The 23,723-nt window shown below is 45.8% G+C and overlaps 1 protein-coding gene across 3 annotated transcripts in view; it reads right to left on the reverse strand.

Moving 5' to 3' along the window:
- Window positions 1–23,723, reverse strand: part of ano3 (anoctamin 3) — a 130,248-nt gene that overhangs the window by 76,493 nt on the left and 30,032 nt on the right. For all 3 annotated transcript variants that reach the window (XM_029751849.1, XM_029751848.1, XM_029751847.1), the window contains exons 2-5: window positions 12,503–12,663; window positions 11,834–11,999; window positions 2,287–2,426; window positions 1,383–1,538 (exon numbers count right to left, since the gene is read on the reverse strand). In XM_029751849.1, coding sequence (XP_029607709.1) covers window positions 1,383–1,538; window positions 2,287–2,426; window positions 11,834–11,999; window positions 12,503–12,663 — 623 coding nt within the window. The remainder of the gene's footprint in view (window positions 1–1,382; window positions 1,539–2,286; window positions 2,427–11,833; window positions 12,000–12,502; window positions 12,664–23,723) is intronic.

Raw genomic sequence — 23,723 nt, forward strand, 5'->3', positions numbered from 1 at the left:
TACCAAATAGATAAATAAAAGCTGTTAAAACAAATTCAAGGCATTGTCTAAAAATGGGCTTCACACTAGTTTCTGTAACCAGATACAAAGAGAAGGAGAAACTTTGTCATTAATACAGAGCTGAAGGGAGAATATGGGAAAGAGTATGTACTATATTAATGTAGTTATAGCATACAGTAGCAGAGTATGTACTATATTAATGTAGTTGTAGTATACAGTAGTAATGTACTATATTAATGTAGTTATAGTATACAGTAGTAGAGTATGCACTATATTAATGTAGTTATAGTATACAGTAGTAATGTACTATATTAATGTAGTTGTAATATACAGTAGTAATGTACTATATTAATGTATTTGTAGTATACAGTAGTATTGTAAAATATTAATGTAGTTGCAGTATACAGTAGTAATGTACTAAATGAATGTAGTTATAAAATACAGTAGTAATGTACTATATTAATGTAGTTGTAGTATACAGCAGTAATGTATTAAATTAATGTAGTTATAGCATACTGTAGTAATGTAATTTATTAACGTAGTTGTAGTATACAGTAGTGATGTACTATATTAATGTAGTTGTAGTATACAGTACTATAGTATTTACAATAATAATGTCATTGTGGTTTACAGTAGTAGAATATGTAAAATGTTTTACATTTTAGTCATTTAGCAGACGCTCTTATCCAGAGCGACCTACAGTAGTGAATACATTTCATACATTATTATTTTTTTTTTTGTACTGCCCCCCGTGGGAATCGAACCCACAACCCTGGCGTTGCACACACCATGCTGGCGTTGCAAACACCATGCTCTACCAACTGAGCCACAGGGAAGGCTGTATTAATGTATACTATATTAATGTAGTTGTTGTATACAGTAGTAATGTAGTATATTAATGTAGTTGTAGTATACAGTAGTAATGTGCTACATTAATGGCATTGTAGTAGAAAGCAGTAATGTACTACATTGACTCGGCCTCCCCCCCTCCCCCACTGTCTTGGAGGTGGGGGAGGCTGAGTCAAGACCAAGACAAGAGGGGGGGACCGAGTCAAGTCCAAGACCAGAGGGGGGGTGAGTCAAGAACGAGACCGTAGGGGGGGCCGAGTCAAGACCGAGACCGTAGGGGGGGCCCGAGTCAAGACCAAGACTGGGAGGTGGACAAGACCGTGACCCCAAAAATGTGAGTCCAATTCAAGACCATAATAAGAGTTAAAAAATATCCAGTATTTCTGTGTTCATCTTTTTAGATTCTTTAGAGAAATAGAGCCACTCCGGAGATCGCACTAGAGACCGCGACACTCAATATGTGGACTGGAGTACAACGACACCAGGTATTTCCTGTATACTATAGTATATCAGAGCATGTAGGTCTACCCTACCTCTTTCTCCAGCATTAGCCCCTCAGCTCTCAGGTTCCTTTCAAAGGTGACTCTCTTTTCCACCAGAGGACTAGACTTCTTATACACCAGGATGTAATCGATACGCTTCTTCCCATCTCTGAACAGCAGACCGGACGGCTGCCCCGGGTTGGTCCCCTACGGAAATATGTTTTTATCAATAATACTGATTAGGGTACCTACATAAGGCATTCACAACCCATTCATAAGCTGCATAACTGTGAGATATTGGAAAAGATTGGTGCAATATCATTCGGGTTATTGTGTGAGGGTGTGTGTCTCTGTGTGTCTATGTGTGTGTGTGTGTGTGTGTGTGTGTGTGTGTGTGTGTGTGTGTGTGTGTGTGTGTCTGTGTGTGGGTGTCTGTGTGTGTGTCTATGTGTGTGTCTATGTGTGTGTCTATGTGTGTGTATGTGTCTACGTGTGTGTGTGTGTCTATGTGTGTGTCTAGGTGTGTGTGTGTGTGTGTCTATATGTGTGTGTGTGTGTGTGTGTGTGTCGATGTGTGTGTGTCTATGTCTATGTCTGTGTGTGTGTGTGTGTGTGTGTGTGTGTCTATGTGTGTGTGTCTATGTCTATGTGTGTGTGTGTGTGTGTGTGTGTGTGTGTCTACATGTGTGTGTCTATGTGTGTGTGTGTGTGTGTGTGTGTCTATATGTGTGTGTGTGTGTGTGTGTCTATGTGTGTGTGTGTGTGTCTATGTCTATGTGTGTTTGTCTGTGTGTGTGTGTGTGTGTGTGTGTGTGTGTGTGTGTGTGTGTGTGTGTGTGTGTGTGTATGTGTGTGTGTGTGTGTGTGTGTGTGTGTGTGTGTGTGTGTGTGTGTGTGTGTGTGTGTGTGTGTGTGTGTGTGTGTGTGTGTGTGAGCATACACATGCATGGGGTACCTGAAGTGAATCTACGCGTGCCTCTAATTTAGCTCGGGTGGCAGGTTTCTGAATGAGAAACGACTCGTCTGTCCTTCCTGCCTCGTACGTACTAGCTTCTGCCTCCTCCTCGTAGTGGTCCTTGACAGCTTCTGCCAGACCTAGACAGACCGAACGAGCAGTGGTCAGGACATGTTGTTACTGTAGGCATAAAGGTAATGCTTGAACATTGCTATTCCTTCTATACATAACGGTCCTTCACAGCTTCTGCCAAAGACAGACAAACACAGTACACGAGGTGGTGAAGTGGACAGGACAGGGAGTACAGTACTAGACTGTGCCGGTTAGCAAACCCTATGATCCCCATATGCCTACACTATGTTATTGCTTTAGGAATTGCAGTCACAACCTTAGCATTGTTAGTGTTGCACTCTAACCAACTGGTAATGTAGTTACCTGTATTTGTTTTGGCTTCAATCAAATCTAATCACATTTTATTGGTCACATACACATGGTTAGCAGATGTTATTGCGAGTGTAGTGAAATGCTTGCGCTTCTAGTTCCCAACAGTGCAGCAATATCTAACAAGTAATATCTAACAATTCCACAACAAATACCCAATACACACAAATCTAAGTAAAGGAATGGAATAAGAATATATAAATATAAGGATGAGCCATGTAAAAGAGGCATAGACTAAGATGCAATAGATTTTATATAATACGGTATATACATATGTGTCACGTCCTGACCAGTAAAGGGGTTATTTGTTATTATAGTTTGGTCAGGACGTGGCAGGGGATATTTGTTTAGAGTGTTTCGGGGTTTGTTGGGCTATGTGTTTTGTAGAGGGGTGTTTGATTAGAGTGTTCCGGGGTATTGGTTTATGTTCTATGTTAGTATATTTCTATGTTCTAGTCTAGTCTTTCTAGTTCTATGTTTAGTTTATTGATTTGTCCTTCAATTGGAGGCAGCTTTTCCTCGTTGCCTCTGATTGAAGGTCCTATGTATAGGTGCGTTATTGTTTTACTGTTGGTATTGTTTGTTCGTTTTTGTATACGTGTTTCTTTTGGTTTTTCCTTCTTTTATAATAAATAAGAAGATGAGTATACATTTTCCCGCTGCACCTTGGTCTACTTCATACGACACCCGTTACAGAACTACCCACCACAAACGGACCAAGCAGCGGGGTAAGGAGCTGGAGAGGAATTAGGTGGACTACAGGGAATCGTGGACATGGGAGGAGATTCTGGACGGGGCTGGACCATGGCACCAGGCTGGTGAATACCATAGTCCACCGGAGGAGATAGAGGCAGCCAAGGCAGAGCGGCGCCGGTATGAGGCGTTATACGCGTCGATTGGGAAGCACGAGAGGCACCCCAATAAAAAAAATTGGGGGGGGGGGCACACGGGTAGTTTGGCTGGGCCAAGGGTGAGCCCTAAGCCAACTCCCCGTGCTTATTATGGGGAGCATATGGAGTGGAGAGCGCCGGAGTATGCGGAAGTGCGCACGATCTCGCCCATGCGCACGCACAGTCCGGTGCAAGCGATCCCAGCCCCTCGCAAGTGCCGCGCTAGAGTGGGCATCCAGCCTGGAAGGAGGATGCCTGCACAGCGCATCTGGCCACCAGTGCGCCTCCTAGGTTCAGGCTACCCTACGCCTGCTCTACGCACGGCAACCATCAGGCCTCTGCACAGCCCAGTTCGCCCTGTGCCAGCACTCCGCTCGTGCAGGGCTGCTATTACCATCCAGCCAGGTCGGGTTGTGCAAGAGGTGCGCTCCAGACCTCCAGTGCTTACCCATGGCCCGGTGTATCCAGTTCCCGCTCCTCTAGCCCTGAGGTGCGTGTCTCCAGTCTGGCGTGTCCACTACCAGCCCCACGCACCAGGCCTCCAGTGCGTCAGCCCAGTCTAGTACGTCCTGTTCCCGCTCCTCGCACTAGCCTTGGGGTGCGTGTCTCCAGTCTGGTACCTCCACTACCAGCCCCACGCACCAGGCCTCCAGTGCGTCAGCCCAGTCCAGCTCGTCCTGCTCCTGCTCCTCGCACTAGTCCTGTGGTGCGTGTCCCTAGGCTGGTGCTTCCTAAGCCAGCCCCACACATCAGGCCTTCAGTGCACAGTCCCCGTCCAGAGCTTCCGACGACAGTGCCTCGTCCAGAGCTTCCGGCGACAGTGCCTCGTCCAGAGCTTCCGGCAACAGTGCCCCGTCCAGAGCTTCCGGCAACAGTGCCCCGTCCAGAGCTTCCAGCGACAGTGCCCCATCCAGAGTGTCCGGCGACAGTGCCCCTTCCAGAGCTTCCGGCGACAGTGCCCCGTAGAGAGACGGCCCACAGTCCGGAGCCGAGAGAGACGGCCCACAGTCCGGAGACGAGAGAGACGGCCCACAGTCCGGAGCAGAGAGAAACGGCCCACAGTCCGGACCCGAGGGAGACGACCCACAGTCCGGAGCCGCGAGAGACGGCCTACAGTCCGGAATCGACGCAGCGAGAGTCGCCCTACAGTCCGGAATCGACGCAGCCAGAGTCGCCCTACAGTCCGGAATCGGCGCAGCCAGAGTCGCTCTACAGTCTGGAATCAGCGCAGCCAGAGTCGCTCTACAGTCTGGAATCGGCGCAGCCAGAGTCGCTCTACAGTCCGGAATCGGCGCAGCCAGAGTTGCCCTTCAGCCCGAGGTCTCCAGCAACACGCATCAGCCTGAGGTCTCCAGCAATGCATATCAGCCCAAGGTCCACAGCGATGCGCCATAGCCCAGAGACTTCGGGAAGGGTAACAATTAATAAATATTTAGCGGGGGTGGACAGGTTAGGTTGGGGAGTAAGGCCGGAGCCTGAGCCACCTCCATAGTAGGTGGATTGGGGAGGGGGGGGGGTGTAGCACAAGAACCGTTGGTGACGGTGGCCACCCTCCCTTCCCTCCCTTTAGTTGGGATTATTTTTTTTGGGGGGGTTATTTTTGTGTTTTTTGTGTGAGGTGCCTCCAGGGTCTGCACCTTTGGGGGGGGGGGGGGTACTGTCACGTCCTGACCAGTAAAGGGGTTATTTGTTATATTAGTTTGGTCAGGACGTGGCAGGGGGTATTTGTTTAGAGTGTTTCGGGGTTTGTTGGGCTATGTGTTTTGTAGAGGGGTGTTTGATTAGAGTGTTCCGGGGTTTTGGTTTATGTTCTATGTTAGTATATTTCTATGTTCTAGTCTAGTCTTTCTAGTTCTATGTTTAGTTTGTTGATTTGTCCTTCAATTGGAGGCAGCTGTTCCTCGTTGCCTCTGATTGAAGGTCCTATGTATAGGGGTGTTTTGGTTACGGGAATTGTGGGTAGTTATTTCCTGTTTAGTGTATGTAGCACCTGACGGGACTGTTTAGTGTCGTTCGTTCATTTTTGTATACGTGTTTCTTTTGGTTTTTCCTTCTTTTATAATAAATAAGAAGATGAGTATACATTTTCCCGCTGCACCTTGGTCTACTTCATACGGCACCCGTTACAATATGAGATGACTAATGCAAGATATGTAAACATAAAAAATAAATCATTCTCTCTACTATTATTCTGACATTTCACATTCTTAAAATAAATTGGTGATCCTAACTGACCTTAAACATGGAAGTTTTACTAGGATTAAATGTCAGGAATTGTGAAAAACTGAGTTTTAACGTATTTGGCTACGGTGTATGTAAATGTCCAACTTCAACTGTACATATGAGATGAGTAGTGAAAGATATGCAAACATTATTAAAGTGAACTTTATAACAATCAATGTCATGTATGGAGGTGGGAGAAAGATCCGTGTTAATTCTGTGAAGCGTTTCTACTCTGGGCCTACGTCCCAAATGACACCCTATTCCCTAAAAAGTGGTGCACTACTGTTGACCAAAGTGTCCATAGAGCTCTGGTCTAAAGTAGTGCACTACATAGGGAATAGGGAGCCATTTGGGACACCACCCCTATGGAAGCATCAGGGGGAAAGGATGAGTGGGAGTTCAAAGCTAAATCATGTCAGTCGTTCTGCCATCGCCAGAGTCTGAAAGAAGCCTGGAAAGTTTTATCTGTTTTCTTTAATCCAAACGAGGGGGGGGATTTTCAGACAGAGCTCAGATCTTTTGGATCCTCTCATATCTTTAGCGATGACCCAAACGTGATCTCGAGAGAGACGGGGAACGTTAGTTCCACGAGTCCTGCATCATGATCGTATTTTTAACTAGCCTTCTCCCAGATCTGACGGCACAAACGGATCTGACACCAGGGTATATTTTTCTCTGCTCGGATCGTGCTCAGAATAGACAGAGGCTGTTACCTAGACAGTGCACTACTTTTGACCAGAGCCCTAGGTGCAAAGTACTGCACTATGTAGGGGAATAAGGTGCAATTTGGGATGCACAGAGACTTCTGAGTCATGCTAAACTACTCATTTGAACGTGAATGGTCTTTTGAGTGAATTCTCCTACTGCTACACATTTCACCATTAGAGGTGAATGATTATTTTCTTCTCCCTGTGACATTTAACTACTCCACAGAGTCTCAATGTGGTGTGTTTTTCACCACACCGCTGCATAATTTTCCCCTCAGTGGTGACAGCCTTCATCGGCAGCCGCCACATTACACCTCCCTTCCTCCTGAAGCTGTCTCACAATCATTTCAAATTCATATTATGTGTAAGCAGTCACTGTCACTATGAAAATCTATGTAAAAATAGTAGATTTTGTAATGGTTCTGGATGGTGGTTCATTAACCCTTATGTCTAAGCATAACCTTTGGATCTGCCAATTGAATATCCACTTCATATTTTCTAATACGGTACATAATAGAAGTATACAGTCGGCCAACAATGAATAAAACCCCTATAACATGCTATCACAGGGGTTCAAGCAACAACAACAAAAATCCCATGACTGAAACTTAAGTCGATCTCAGGTCGATTGTCTGCGGGTGGGGGGGGGGGGGCAAAATGACCATCAAGCTTTTAGGGTAAGAGGATCAATTTTGTACATGTTTAACCAATTCCAGTCACCTTGCTTAGGGATCATTTTTTATGTAGAAGGACTGAGAAGCTCAGTTCTGGAGACTTTAAAATGGACATTCTACTCCAAAATGATTTTATTTTAAAAATGATGATGCCGACATCATATGAAATATAATTTCTACCTCCAGAAATGAGTCCAATAACATATTGGAAAATATATATATAAATATTATCATCAGATGTGCTATTAGCAATAGGCATTATTACCTGTAACCCAACTGATGCAGCATAGTGGCTATGAATAGAAAGACAGAAGCATGGGATTGGTCCAGCTGCATTTACCCCATTGGACACAATGATATGTATAAACCCTGGATGACTGACAGGGGGCGCTGTACTGAAGCCACCGCACAGCCATCTTAGTACTCCTCATTTGTAAAACATGTTTGGAAGCTATATATAAATACATTTATTAATGTTTAGTCTACATTATTTTTTGACACCTTTATTATATTACAGACACTTTAATGCATACTTTTAAATTGGATTATGTGAGCTAAACATACAAATAATCTTTTAAAGTCTTATTTTCAGAGAGTACTAATGTTACTGTCTGACCTACAACAAGAACAATTCTTAAATACATGTAATTTTGTCCTTGAAACATTTCATTGAAATACTGTAGAATTCCATTCATTCCTATTCCTATGGAGGACTGCTCCTACTGGGGAGTACCAATATGGCCGACCGGTGGCGTCAAAGCCTCTCAATGGCCAATACATAGCGTCAGAAAAACAGGGTTTATATACATCATTCATTGGACACAACATCCTGATTGTTATTATTCATTATTATTTTGAAATTATTATTAATTCAATTCTTGGGCCAACTCTTTTCTCTGTATACATAAATGATGTCGCTCTTGCTGCTGGTGAATCTCTGATCCACCTCTACGCAGACGACACCATTCTGTATACTTCTGGCCCTTCTTTGGACACTGTGTTAACAACCCTCCAGACGAGCTTCAATGCCATTCAACTCTCCTTCCGTGGTCTCCAACTGCTCCTAAACACAAGTAAAACTAAATGCATGCTCTTCAACCGATCGCTGCCTGCACCTGCCCGCCCATCCAGCATAACTTCTCTGGACGGTTCTAACTTAGAATTTGTGGACAACTACAAATACCTAGGTGTCTGGTTAGACTGTAAACTCTCCTTCCAGACTCACATCAATCATCTCCAATCCAAAGTGAAATCTAGAATTGGCTTCCTATTTCGCAACAAAGCATCCTTCACTCATGCTGCCAAACATACCCTCGTAAAACTGACCATCCTACCAATCCTCGACTTCGGCGATGTCATTTACAAAATAGCCTCCAATACCCTACTCAACAAGCTGGATGCAGTCCATCACAGTGCCATCCGTTTTGTCACCAAAGCCCCATATACAACCCACCACTGCGACCTGTATGCTCTCGTTGGCTGGCCTTCACTTCATAATCGTCGCCAAACACATTGGCTCCAGGTCATCTACAAGACCCTGCTAGGTAAAGTCCCCCCTTATCTCCGCTCACTGGTCACCATAGCAGCACCCACCTGTAGCACGCGCTCCAGCAGGTATATCTCTCTGGTCACCCCTAAAGCCAATTCCTCCTTTGGTCGTCTCTCCTTCCAGTTCTCTGCTGCCAATGACTGGAACGAACTACAAAAATCTCTGAAACTGGAAAGACTTATCTCCCTCACTAGCTTTAAGCACCAGCTGTCAGAGCAGCTCACAGATCACTGCACCTGTACATAGCCCATCTATAATTTAGCCCAAACTACTACCTCTTCCCCTACTGTATTTATTTATTTTATTTATTTTGCTCCTTTGCACCATATTATTTATATTTGAACTTTGAACTTTCTTCAAACTACAAATCTACCATTCCAGTGTTTTTCTTGCTATACTTTATTTACTTTGCCACCATGGCATTTTTTTGCCTTTACCTCCCTTATCTCACATCATTTGCTCACATTGTATATAGTCTTATTTTTTTCTACTGTATTATTGACTGTATGTTGTTTTACTCCATGTGTAACTCTGTGTTGTTGTATGTTGTCGAACTGCTTTGCTTTATCTTGGCCAGGTCGCAATTGTAAATGAGAACTTGTTCTCAACTTGCCTACCTGGTTAAATAAAGGTGAAATAAAATAAAATAAATAAAAAAATTATTATTCACTCAAATGTTTTAATTTTGTTGGTTTCTGGCCAACAGTATCTGCACACCTGCTCGTCGAACATTTCATTACAAAATCATGGTCATTAATATGGAGTTGTTCCCCCCCCCCCTTTGTTGCTATAACAGTCTCCACTCTTCTGGAAAAGCTTCTCACTAGATGTTGGAACATTGCTGCGGGGACTTGCTTCCATTCAGCCACAAGAGCATTAGTGAGATCAGGCACCGATGTCGGGCGATTGGGCCTGCCTCGCAGTCGACGTTCCAATTCATCCCAAAGGTGTTTGATGGGGTTGAGGTCAGGGCCAGTCAAGTTCTTCCACACAGATCTCAAAAAAAAATTCTGTATGGACCTCGCTTTGTGCACGGGGGCATTGTTATGCTGAAACAGGAAAGGGCCATCCCTTGGCACTATGCATTGGGGCATAGTGCCAAACCCAGATTCGTCCATCGGACTGCCAGATTGTGAAGCGTGATTCATCACTCCAGAGAACGCATTTCCACTGCTCCAGAGTCCAAAGGCGGCAAGCTTTACACCACTCCAGCCGACGCTTGGCATTGCGCATGGTGATTATAGGCTTGTGTACGGCTGGTCGGCTATAGAAACCCATTTCATGAAGCTCCCGACAAACAGTTTTTGTGCTGATGTAACCGGTGTGAAATTGCTAGCTAGTTAGCGGGGTGCGAGCTAATAGCGTTTCAATCGGTGACGTCACTCGCTCTGAGACCTTGAAGTAGTTGTTCCCCTTGCTGTGCAAGGGCCACGGCTTTTGTGGAGCGATGGGTAACGATGCTTCGTGGGTATCAGTTGTTGATGTGTGCAGAGGGTCCCTGGTTCGAGACTAGGTAGGGGCGAGGAGAGGGACGGAAGCAAAACTGTTACACTGACATTGCTTCCAGAGGCAGTTTGGAACTTGGTAGTGAGTGTTGCAACAGAGGACAGATGATTTTTACAAGCTTCAGCCCTTGGCGGTCCCGTTCTGTGAGCTTGTGTGGCCTACCACTTCGTGGCTAAGCCGTTGTTGCTCCTAGACATTTCCACAGCTCTAGCAGAGCAGAAATTTGACAAACTGACCTGTTGGAAAGGTGGTATTGTAAGTCACTGAGCTCTTCAGTCACTGAGCTCATCAGTACGGGCCATTCTACTGCCAATGTTTGTCTATGGAGATTGCATGGTTGTGTGCTCAATTTTATACACCTGTCAGCAACGGGTGTGGCTGAAATATACTTTTGTCCATGTAGTGTTTGTCATTGCCCTTTTAAGACGCCATTGCCCCTGTAAGAGATCTGTTGCGCCTAAAGGGAAAGGGGGATACCTAGTCAGTTGTACAACTGAATGCATTCAACTGAAATGTGTCTTCCGCATTTAACCCAACCCCTCTGAATCAGCCATGCATTAATCATGCCACCCCCTCAATTTTAGGAGTAGAAAAATGAACGTGGCAGCAATGGAAAGCTGGGATCCCCATCCAAAACTTCTTTCAAAAGTGATTTTCCTGCGATTGCATTCAGAATTGTCATAAACAAATCTTACATGACGGTACATTAAGTACCAGTCTATTCAGTGGATTATGTATTTATCATATGATGAACAGTAAACAGTCTGTGATAAACAGTAGAAATTATAGTGCAGAGAGAGGACCATCAATATATGTCATGATGCTGTGGCTGACAGTGTTAATGGTCTCCCATTGCATCACACCTACAATGAACTCGTTAGATGATAATGGTCTCCCCCTACATCACACCACAATGACCTCGTTAGACGATAATGGTCTCCCCCTGCATCAACCTACAATGACCTCGTTAGATGATAATGGTCTCCCCCTACATCACACCACAATGACCTCGTTAGACGATAATGGTCTCCTCCTGCATCAACCTACAATGACCTCGTTATATGATAATGGTCTCCCCCTACATCACACCACAATGACCTCGTTAGACGATAATGGTCTCCCCCTGCATCAACCTACAATGACCTCGTTAGACAATAATGGTCTCCCCCTACATCAACCTACAATGACCTCGTTAAACGATAATGGTCTCCCCCTACCTCAACCCTCTACGCCTCATTAGAACTAGTGTTGTGGGTTTACTTCCTGCAGGAATCACATACACAATAAAACTGCATGCACTGTAGTAACGGCACTGCAAGTCGCTGTGGATAAAAGCGTCTGCTGCTTTTATTTTTGGTGTTTATACATGTATAGATCTCCGTCAGGCTGTGGGGGGACAGAGACTGACGGACGGACAGACAGACAGACCAATCGACCAACTGACCGACCGACCGATCAACCAACTGACCGACCGACCGACAGAACCGACCAACTGACCGACCAATCGACCAACTGACCAACCGACTGATCGACCAGCTGACCGACCGACTGACTGACCTGTCTTGGAGGAGATGAGGGTGCAGGAAGTGCTGTGACTGTGGGTCAGAGGTTGGGTGTGTTGTGCCTGGATCTGGCAGTGGTCCTGTGCCTGGTGCTGTAGCCAGGGGTCAGCCAGCTGGGCCTGGTCCTGAACCTGGAGTTGAGGCACTGACTGCAGATGGTCCTGAGGTTAGAGGTGGAAGAAGACATATATTTAGTTGAGAATCGCGATTAAAATATAAAATCTGGATTAAAGAAATACTAGAAAAGACTATAAAAACAGTAGAACGAGGAGCGGAAACAGGGCGGTAGCTCCACCCCTCTCTTTGCATGTTAAGTGCAAGTCTATGGGTCAAATGTCCCCTCCCCTTTCTAAATTTTTTATTTTTATTTATTTTATTTCACCTTTATTTAACCAGGTAGGCAAGTTGAGAACAAGTTCTCATTTACAATTGCGACCTGGCCAAGATAAAGCAAAGCAGTTCGACAACATACAACAACACAGAGTTACACATGGAGTAAACAACATACAGTCAATAATACAGTAGAAAAAAAAAATCTTTAGCATCTTTCTAAATGAGAAAGATGCTAAATCTAACTTTGGGATTGAAATTGGAATTTGGTTTTACTTTCTGAATTGACTGGTCAACACTGATCGTGACCTAATTATCGTGATAAAATCCCTGCCTGTGGGTGTGTCTGGGGCTTGTCGTCGGGGGTGAGGGGCATGGACAGGAAGTGGTTGATGTTCTGTGGGTGGGTTTGGCTCTGGGCCAGGCAGGGCAGGCTACGACGGGACGGCTTCAGGGTCTTCTCCTTCAGGATCTCACTGATGCTTGTGTGCATACCTGGAGGGAGGGAGAGAGGGAGAGAGAGAGAGATTAATTTATTTATTGATTGATTGAATTGTCCAATGTGAATCAGAGTCTTTGCTCTCTTGTGTTGTTCCCCTAACCCGGACACCATCATAGGCTGGGAGCAGCACAGGGTCAGCTGCTTGGGTTAAGTTGCTCAAGGGCACAATGGCAGTAATCAATGGCAGCAGTCAATGGCAGTAAGCCAATGGCAGTAGTCAATTATAGTTGTCAATGGCAGTAATCAATGGCAGTAAGCCAATGGCAGTAGTCAATTGTAGTAGTCAATGACAGTAGTCAATTATAGTTGTCAATGGCAGTAGTTAATGGCAGTAGTCAATGGCAGTAGTTAATTGTAGTAGTCAATGGGAGTAGTTAATTGTAGTAGTCAATGGCAGTAGTCAATGGCAGTAATTAATGGCAGTAGTCAATGGCAGTAGTTAATTGTAGTAGTCAATGGCAGTATGTCACATCCTGACCAGTAAAGGGGTCTATTTGTTATTGTAGTTTGGTCAGGACGTGGCAGAGGGTATTTGTTTTCATGGTTTTGTGTATGTGTTTAGATAGAGGGATATTTTGTGTAGAGTGTTTCTGGGGTTTATTGGTGTAAGTGTCGATGTAGAGGGGGTAGTTGATTTAGGTGGTTCGGGGTGTGTGTGTATTGTAGAGGGGAATTTGATTTATGTGTTCCGGGGTGTTGGGTATGTTCTTGTGTTTGTATTTCTAAGGGGCTGTTCTAGTTTTGTATTTCTGTGTTGGCCTGGTATGATTCTCAATCAGGAACAGCTGTACATCGTTGTTGCTGATTGAGAGTCATACTTAGGTCGCCTGTTTTCACCTGTTAGTTTGTGGGAGATTGTGCTGTGTATAGCTTTGTGCCTTACTGGCCTGTTATTCGTTGTTGTGTTTTGTATACGTGTTTGTTTTGGGTTTTTCCTTCTTTGTCCATAATAAAGAAGATGAGTGTACATATTCCCGCTGCGTTTTGGTCCTCTCCTTACGACTACCGTGACACAGTAGTTAATGGCAGTAGTCAATAAAAGTTGTTAATAATGGCAGTAGTTAATGGCAGTAGTCAATGGCAGTTGTTAATAATGGCAGTAGTTAATGGCAGTTGTTAATAATGGCAGTAGTTAATGGCAGTAGTTGGCACCCTGAGATTCTGATACCATCAACCCTCTAATTGCCTTATTTTCCATTTGGGTTTGAACCGGCATTCCCCCAGTTACTGTCCTGCTGTTACCACCGCCCCTCTGAGAGGAGAGAGAGGGGGAGGTGTCGGAGAGGCAGTGAGTGAATAGGAGGAGGGGGGAATGACTCCAATCACTCAGGGGTCCCCCCTGTCAAGGAGTCAGGGTGTCATGGTGTCATGGTGACATGGTGACACGATGACATGGTGCCATGGTGACATGGTGTCATGGTGTCATGGTGAAATAGTGTCATGGTGAAATAGTGTCATGGTGTCATGGTGACATGGTGACATGGTGACACGATGACATGGTGACATGGTGTCATGGTGTCATGGTGAAATAGTGTCATGGTGTCATGGTGACATGGTGACACGATGACATGGCGCCATGGTGACATGGTGACATGCTGTCCAGGTGTGACAAGGTGTCATGTTGAAATAGTGTCATTGTGTCATGGCAACATGGTGACATGGTGTCCGGGTGTGACATGGTGTCATGGTGTCATGGCGACATGGTGACACGGTGTCATGGTCACATGGTGTCATACTTCAAGTAGGAGTGTATTACCGTCAGTGTACCGTCAAACCTCCCATCAAATCACACACCAACACAATACTACTTCATGTAGGAGTACATCAGCATCAGAGCCGTACATCTACTACTACCCTCCCATTAGCATCAGTATACACTCAGTGACCAGTTTATTAGGTACACCGCCCCGTTCACGAAAATGGTTCACTCCTACAGACAGTCACATGGCCGTGACTTACTACTGTATATAAAGCAGGCAGACAGGCATTGAGGCATTCAGTTACTGTTTGATTGAACATTAGAATGGGAAAAACTGGTGACCTAAGCAACTTTGAGCGTGGTCTGATCGTCGGTGCCAGGTGCACCGGTTCCAGTATCTCAGAAACAGCTGGTCTCCTGGGATTTTCACGCATGACAGTGTCTAGGGTTTACTGAGAACGGTGAGACAAACAAAAAAACATCCAGTCAGCGGCAGTCCTGTGGGTGAAAAACAGCTTGTTGATGAGAGGTGGAAGGAGAATGGCAGGAATCATGCAAGCTAACAGACGAGCCACAAACAGACAAATTAAGGTACAGTACAACAGTGGTGTGTAGAACAGCATCTCAGAAAACACAACTCGACGGTCCTTGTCAGGGATGGTTATTACAGCAGACAACCACAACGGGTTTCACTCCTATCAGCTAAAAACAAGAAGAAGTGGCTCCAGTGGGCACGCCATCACCAACACCGCACAAATGAGGAGTGGAAAAACATTGCCTGGACCGACAGATACCAGTTCCTGTTACGTCATGCTGATGGCAGAGTCAGGATTTGGCATAAGCAGCATGAGTCCATGGATCCGTCCTGCCTGGTGTCAATGGTACAGGCTGGTAGTGGTGGTGGTGTAATGGTGTGAGAATGGTTTCCTGGAACACGTTAGGTACCTTGATACCAGTGCATTGCAAACTAGCGAGAATGTTCAGCTAATTATAACAGTTATTTAAAGTACAGAATCAGGGCCAGTATTGTCACAGTAGGAGTGCTGATATAGGATAAATTTGACCTTAATTTAGATGACTCATAATGAATACGATTATATGGATTAGAGGGGACCTAATCCTAGATCAGCACTCTGACCAGCACTAATTATAAAAGCAATATTTTATTATCTCATGTTATTACCATGGATGTTACAGGCAGCGGTCAGCTGCAAGGTTATTCTGACATCACAGAGATGAGTGTGTGAACGGATGAAGAACTCATAGACTGTAATCCCAAATGGTACCCTATTCCCTACATAGTGTACTACTTTAGACCAGAGCCTATTGGCACCCTATTCCCTATATATAGTGCACTACTTTAGACCAGAGCCTATTGGCACCCTATTCCCTATATATAGTGCACTACTTTAGACCAGAGCCTATTGGCACCATATTCCCTATATATAGTGCACTACTTTAGACCAGAGGCCCTATGGACCCTGATTAAAAGTACTGCACTACATCAGGAATAGGGTTCCCTTTGGGACACAGACAATGACCCCTCCCCCCTCAGTGCCTGCCATTTTATTTAAGGTCCTCAGGCCAGACACAGTGATACTGTCTGATTCTACCATCCTACCAGACACAGTGATACTGTCTGATTCTACCATCCTACCAGACACAGTGATACTGTCTGATTCTACCATCCTACCAGACACAGTGATACTGTCTGATTCTACCATCCTACCAAACACAGTGATACTTTCTGACTCTACCATCCTACCAGACACAGTGATACTGTCTGATTCTACCATCCTACCAGACACAGTGATACTGTCTGACTCTACCATCCTACCAGACACAGTGATACTGTCTGATTCTACCATCCTACCAGACACAGTGATACTGTCTGATTCTACCATCCTACCAGACACAGTGATACTGTCTGACTCTACCATCCTACCAGACACAGTAATACTGTCTGACTCTACCATCCTACCAGACACAGTGATACTGTCTGACTCTATCATCCTACCAGACACAGTGATAGTCTGACTCTACCATCCTACCAGACACAGTGATACTGTCTGACTCTACCATCCTACCAGACACAGTGATACTGTCTGACTCTACCATCCTACCAGACACAGTGATACTGTCTGACTCTACCATCCTACCAGACACAGTGATACTGTCTGACTCTACCATCCTACCAGACACAGTGATACTGTCTGACTCTACCATCCTACCAGACACAGCGATACTGTCTGACTCTACCATCTTACCAGACACAGTGATACTGGAGTAACTAATTAAAACATGTACAGAGTCATTCAATAGCTAATTAACATCATAAATGAGCAGCGATGAAAGCACTTTCCTCATTCCATCCTTCACTCTATTCATTATAACCAGGCCCCCCTTTTTCCTGACACGTTTAGAGTGAAATGTCTTAGACCGCGTCCCAAATAGAATCCTTCACTCACGCTGCCAAACATACCCTCGTAAAACTGACCATCCTACCGATCCTCGACTTCGGCGATGTCATCTATAAAATAGCCTCCAACACTCTACTCAACAAACTGGATGCAGTCTATCACAGTGCCATCCGTTTTGTCACCAAAGCCCCATACACTACCCACCACTGCGACCTGTACGCTCTCGTTGGCTGGCCCTCGCTTCATACTCGTCGCCAAACACACTGGCTCCAGGTCATCTACAAGTCTCTGCTAGGTAAAGTCCCCCCTTATCTCAGCTCACTGGTCACCATAGCAGCACCCACCTGTAGCACGCGCTCCAGCAGGTATATCTCTGGTCACCCCCAAAGCCAATTCCTCCTTTGGTCGCCTTTCCTTCTCTGCTGCCAATGACTGGAACGAACTACAAAAATCTCTGAAACTGGAAAGACTTATCTCCCTCACTAGCTTTAAGCACCAGCTGTCAGAGCAGCTCACAGATCACTGCACCTGTACATAGCCCATTTGTAAACAGCCCATCTATCTACTTCATTCCCATACTGTTATTTATTTATTTATTTATCTTGCTCCTTTGCACCCTAGTATCTATACTTGCACATTCATCTTCTGCACATCCACCATTCCAGTGTTTAATTGCTATATTGTAATTACTTTGCCACCATGGCCTATTTATTGCCTTAACTCCCTTATCCTACCTCATTTGCACTCACTGTATATAGACTTTTTGTTTTCTTTTTTTTCTACTGTATTATTGATTGTATGTTTTTATTCCATGTGTAACTCTGTGTTGTTTTATGTGTCAAATTGCTATGCTTTATCTTGGCCAGGTCGCAGTTGCAAATGAGAACTTGTTCTCAACTAGCTTACCTGGTTAAATAAAGGTGAAATAAAAAATAAATAAAATTAAAATTAAAATAAAATGACATTCTTCTATTTTTAGGGAATAGGGTGTCATTTGGGATGTAGAGCTTTCTGAAGCCCTCTATTACACCACAGCACCAGGAGGACTCCCTGTTCACCTCCAGCGTCACCAGGAATTCTCTCGGCGACCTTCTGCAGTGCTCAGCTACATAGCTGCATTGGTAATTATCTCTCCTTCTCGCTTGGTCTCTTTCTTTCTCTTAAGGCCCCCCCCTTCATCTCTACTCTCTTTTCTCCTCCCCTATTTCTTTCATTCCCTCTCCCTATGTCTCTCTCTCTCTCTCCCTCATCTCTCTCTCCCTCCCTCTCTCATCTCTCTCTCCCTCTCTCATCTCTCTCTCCCTCCCTCTCTCATCTCTCTCTCCCTCTCTCATCTCTCTCTCCCATCTGTCTCTCCCTCTCTCATCTGTCTCTCCCTCCCTCCTTCTCTCCCCCTCTCCCCCTCCCTCCCTCCCTCTCTCCCTCATATCTCCTCAGGGCCTGTGTGCCACTGCTGTAAGAAGAGTAGCAATAACTCATTTCTGTCTCAACACATTGATTTCACCGGGGTTCCCTCTCCTGTTGGGTGAGAACAGACCCATTTAAAGATGTAAGGCATCAGGGCCAGGGGATCCACCAATCACGCTGCAGCTCTGCTTTTTTCTTCTGCAGCCTCACATACATCAAATGAAGGACGCTCTAGTGAAGGAAGCTCTAGTAATGGAAGCTCTAGTGAAGAAAGCTCTAGTGAAGAAAGCTCTAATGAAGGAACCTCTAACAGTCCATAACGGCTTGGCTACATCATGAATACTGAACAAAGAATGCATGCATTGTCGTGACTCTTGGACCCATATCATTAACAATCCAAATGTGAAATCTAAATTGAGATTTACTTCATTCTGTTCCTGAGAGAAATAGAACGTTCATACATATTTTTAAACAAGGGTACAAGTTCATAAGATAACATTGACAACGACAAATGGTGTATGTGTGTGCAAACCAACACCAACATCATGCTGTGTACACAATGTTTTAATCCTACTAACTGATTGTCCTATATATGTGTGTGTATTCATTAGGCCTAATTGTCATTTAAAACAAATATTTATCCTAAGCAATGGCATCTGTACTGGAATCTGTACACAGCAATAGCATCTGTACACTCAAAAATCGGCTTTCAACAGCTGAATCCCTACCATATAAACTAATACATCCAGCTGCCACTAGCATCCTGTTCAGGGGGTGTACTGGTACATCAAGCTGCCACTAGCATCCTGTCCAGGGGGTGTACTGGTACATCAAGCTGCCTCACGCTACAGAAACAGGAGATAGACTAGCATCCTGTCCAGGGGGTGTACTGGTACATCAAGCTGCCTCACGCTACAGAAACATGAGATAGACTAGCATCCTGTTCAGGGGGTGTACTGGTACATCAAGCTGTCTCACGCTACAGAAACAGGAGATAGACTAGCATCCTGTCCAGGGGGTGTACTGGTACATCAAGCTGTCTCACTACAGAAACAGGAGATAGACTAGCATCCTGTTCAGGGGGTGTACTGGTACATCAAGCTGCCTCACGCTACAGAAACAGGAGATAGACTAGCATCCTGTCCAGGGGGTGTACTGGTACATCAAGCTGCCTCACGCTACAGAAACAGGAGATAGACTAGCGTCCTGTCCAGGGGGTGTACTGGTACATCAAGCTGCCTCACTACAGAAACTGAAGATAGACTAGCGTCCTGTCCAGGGGGTGTACTGGTACATCAAGCTGCCTCACTACAGAAACTGAAGATAGACTAGCGTCCTGTCCAGGGGGTGTACTGGTACATCAAGCTGCCTCACGCTACAGAAACAGGAGATAGACTAGCATCCTGTCCAGGGGGTGTACTGGTACATCAAGCTGCCTCACGCTACAGAAACAGGAGATAGACTAGCATCCTGTCCAGGGGGTGTACTGGTACATCAAGCTGTCTCACTACAGAAACAGGAGATAGACTAGCATCCTGTTCAGGGGGTGTACTGGTACATCAAGCTGCCTCACGCTACAGAAACAGGAGATAGACTAGCATCCTGTCCAGGGGGTGTACTGGTACATCAAGCTGCCTCACGCTACAGAAACAGGAGATAGACTAGCGTCCTGTCCAGGGGGTGTACTGGTACATCAAGCTGCCTCACTACAGAAACTGAAGATAGACTAGCGTCCTGTCCAGGGGGTGTACTGGTACATCAAGCTGCCTCACGCTACAGTAACAGGAGATAGACTAGCATCCTGTTCAGGGGGTGTACTGGTACATCATGCTGCCTCACGCTACAGAAACAGGAGATAGACTAGCATCCTGTTCAGGGGGTGTACTGGTACATCAGGAGATTAAAGAGGGCTTGCCCAGGTGTGGGCACCATAAAGAGGGCTTGCCCAGGTGTGGGCGCCATAAAGAGGGCTTGCCCAGGTGTGGGTACCATAAAGAGGGCTTGCCCAGGTGTGGGGGCCATAAAGAAGGCTTGCCCAGGTGTGGGTGCCATAAAGAGGGCTTGCCCAGGTGTGGGTGCCATAAAGAGGGCTTGCCCAGGTGTGGGTAACATAAAGAGGGCTTGCCCAGGTGTGGGTGCCATAAAGAGGGCTTGCCCAGGTGTGGGTACCATAAAGAGGGCTTGCCCAGGTGTGGGGGCCATAAAGAAGGCTTGCCCAGGTGTGGGTGCCATAAAGAGGGCTTGCCCAGGTGTGGGTGCCATAAAGAGGGCTTGCCCAGGTGTGGGTAACATAAAGAGGGCTTGCCCAGGTGTGGGTGCCATAAAGAGGGCTTGCCCAGGTGTGGGTACCATAAAGAGGGCTTGCCCAGGTGTGGGGGCCATAAAGAGGGCTTTCCCAGTTGTGGGCACCATAAAGAGGGCTTGCCCAGGTGTGGGTGCCATAAAGAGGGCTTGCCCAGGTGTGGGTACCATAAAGAGGGCTTGCCCAGGTGTGGGCGCCATAAAGAGGGCTTGCCCAGGTGTGGGCACCATAAAGAGGGCTTGCCCAGGTGTGGGTGCCATAAAGAGGGCTTGCCCAGGTGTGGGTACCATAAAGAGGGCTTGCCCAGTTGTGGGCGCCATAAAGAGGGCTTGCCCAGGTGTGGGGGCCATAAAGAGGGCTTGCCCAGGTGTGGGTACCATAAAGAGGGCTTGCCCAGTTGTGGGCGCCATAAAGAGGGCTTGCCCAGGTGTGGGTACCATAAAGAGGGCTTGCCCAGGTGTGGGTGCCATAAAGAGGGCTTGCCCAGGTATGGGCACCATAAAGAGGGCTTGCCCAGGTGTGGGGGCCATAAAGAGGGCTTTCCCAGTTGTGGGTGCCATAAAGAGGGCTTGCCCAGGTGTGGGTGCCACAATTCCACTCTTCCTCTGTGGCAATCTGCTGACTTGAGCAGTAAATAGTTTCTTACTCAATAAAAATGGTGGATCTAAGGGTGGAGGACATAGCCTCTCCTGTTCTCTCTCCTTCACTTCTTTACTCCAATGGATCAGTGGCTCAGTGCCATAGAGATCCTGGTACATCAAGCTGACTCACACTACAGAAACTGAAGATAGACAAGCGTCCTGTCAAGTGGGTGTACTGTACATCAAGCTGACTCACGCTACAGAAACAGGAGATAGACTAGCATCCTGTCCAGGGGGTGTACTGTACATCAAGCTGACTCACACTACAGAAACAGGAGATAGACTAGCGTCCTGTCCAGGGGGTGTACTGGTACATCAAGCTGACTCACACTACAGAAACAGGAGATAGACTAGCTTCCTGTCCAGGGGGTGTACTGGTACATCAAGCTGCCTCACGCTACAGAAACAGGAGATAGACTAGCGTCCTGTCCAGGGGGTGTACTGTACATCAAGCTGACTCACACTACAGAAACAGGAGATAGACTAGCATCCTGTCCAGGGGGTGTACTGGTACATCAAGCTGACTCACACTACAGAAACAGGAGGTAGACTAGCGTCCTGTCCAGGGAGTGTACTGGTACATCAAGCTGCCTCAAGCTACAGAAACAGGAGGTAGACTAGCGTCCTGTCCAGGGGGTGTACTGTACATCAAGCTGACTCACACTACAGAAACAGGAGATAGACTAGCATCCTGTCTAGGGGAAATATCTTATTTACGTAAGTATTCAGACACTTTGCTATGAGACTCAAAATTGAGCTCAGGTGCCTCCATTCCATTGATCATTCTTGAGATGTTTCTACAACTTGATTGGAGTCCACCTGTGGTAAATTCAATTGATTGGACATGATTTGGAAAGGCACACACCTGTCTATTTAAGGTCCCACAGTTGACAGTGCATGACGTCGAAGGAATTGTCCTTAGAGCTCCGAGAAAGGATTGTGTCGAGGCACAGATCTGGGGAAGGGTACCAACAAAGTTCTGCAGCACTGAAGGTCCCCAAGAACACAGTAGCCTCCATCATTCTTAAATGGAAGAAGTTTGGAACCACCAAGCCGCCCGGCCAAACTGAAAAATCGGGGGAGAAGGGCCTTGGTGAGGGAGGTGACAAAGAACCCGACAGAGCTCTGACAGAGCTCCAGAGTTCCTCTGTGGAGATGGGAGAACCTTCCAGAAGGACAACCATCTCTGCAGCACTCAGGCCTGTATGCTAGAGTGGACAGACGGAAGCCTCTCATTAGTAAAAGACACATGACTGCCTGCTTTGAGTTTTCCTAAAGGCACCTAAAGGACTCTCAGACCATAAGAAAGAAGATTCTCTGGTCTGATGAAACCAAGATTGAACTCTTTGGACTGAATACCAAGCATCGCGTCTGGAGGAAACCTGGCCCTACCCCTATGGTGAAGCATGGTGGTGGCAGCATTATGCTGTGGGATGTTTTTCAGCGGCAGGGACTGTGAGACTAGTCAGGATCGAGGGAAAGATGAACGGAGCAAAGTACAGAGAGATCCTTGATGAAAACCTGCTCTAGAGAGCTCAGGACCTCAGACTGGGGTGAAGGTTCACCTTCCAGCAGGACAACAACCCTAAGCACACAGGCAAGAAAACGCAGTGGCTTGGGTACAAATCTCTGAATGCCCTTGAGTGGCCCAGCCAGAGCCCGGACTTGAACCCGATCGAACATCTCTGAAGAGATCTGAAAATAGCTGTGCAGCAATGCTCCCCATTGACAGAGATTGAGAGGATCTGTAGAGAAGAATGGGAGAAACTCCCCAAATACAGGTGTGCCAAACTTGTTGCGTCATACCCAAGAAGACTTGATGCTGTAATCGCTGCCAAAGGTGATTCAACAAAGTACTGAGTAAAGGGTCTGAATACTTATGTAAATGTGATGTATATGTTTTTTATTTGTAATACAATTGTAAGAAGTTTTTGCTTTGTCATTATGGGGTATTGTGTGTAGATTGATGAAGCAACATTCTTTTTTTTAAATACATCTTAGAATAAGGCTGTAACGTAACAAAATGTGGAAAATGTGAAGCGGCCTGAATACTTTCCGAATGCACTGTACTGACTCAGGGGCTGGAATACTTATCTAATAAAATATATTAGTGTTTTATTTTTGTATAAATGTTTTAGAAATGGTTATGCAGCCAGTCAAGATACTCTCGATGGTGCAGCTGTTGGACTTTTTGATGATCCGAGGGTTTATGCCAAATCTTTTTAGCCTCCTGAGGGGAAAGAGGCGCTAATCTCATAAGACTGGAGCTAGCCTCAACATGACTGTCCTTGACCAATAAGACTGGAGCTAGCCTCAACATGTCTATCCCTGACCAATAAGACTGGAGCTAGCCTCAACATGTCTATTCCTGACCAATAAGACTGGAGCTAGCCTCAACATGTCTATCCCTGATCCAATAAGACTGGAGCTAGCCTCAACATGTGTATCCCTGACCAATAAGACTGGAGCTAGCCTCAACATGACTGTTCCTGACCAATAAGACTGGAGATAGCATCAACATGTCTATCCATGACCAATAAGACTGGAGCTAGTCTCAACATGTCTATTCCTGACCAATAAGACT

Source organism: Salmo trutta, chromosome 4, assembly GCF_901001165.1.
Source record: "Salmo trutta chromosome 4, fSalTru1.1, whole genome shotgun sequence".
Classification (NCBI taxonomy): domain Eukaryota; kingdom Metazoa; phylum Chordata; class Actinopteri; order Salmoniformes; family Salmonidae; genus Salmo; species Salmo trutta.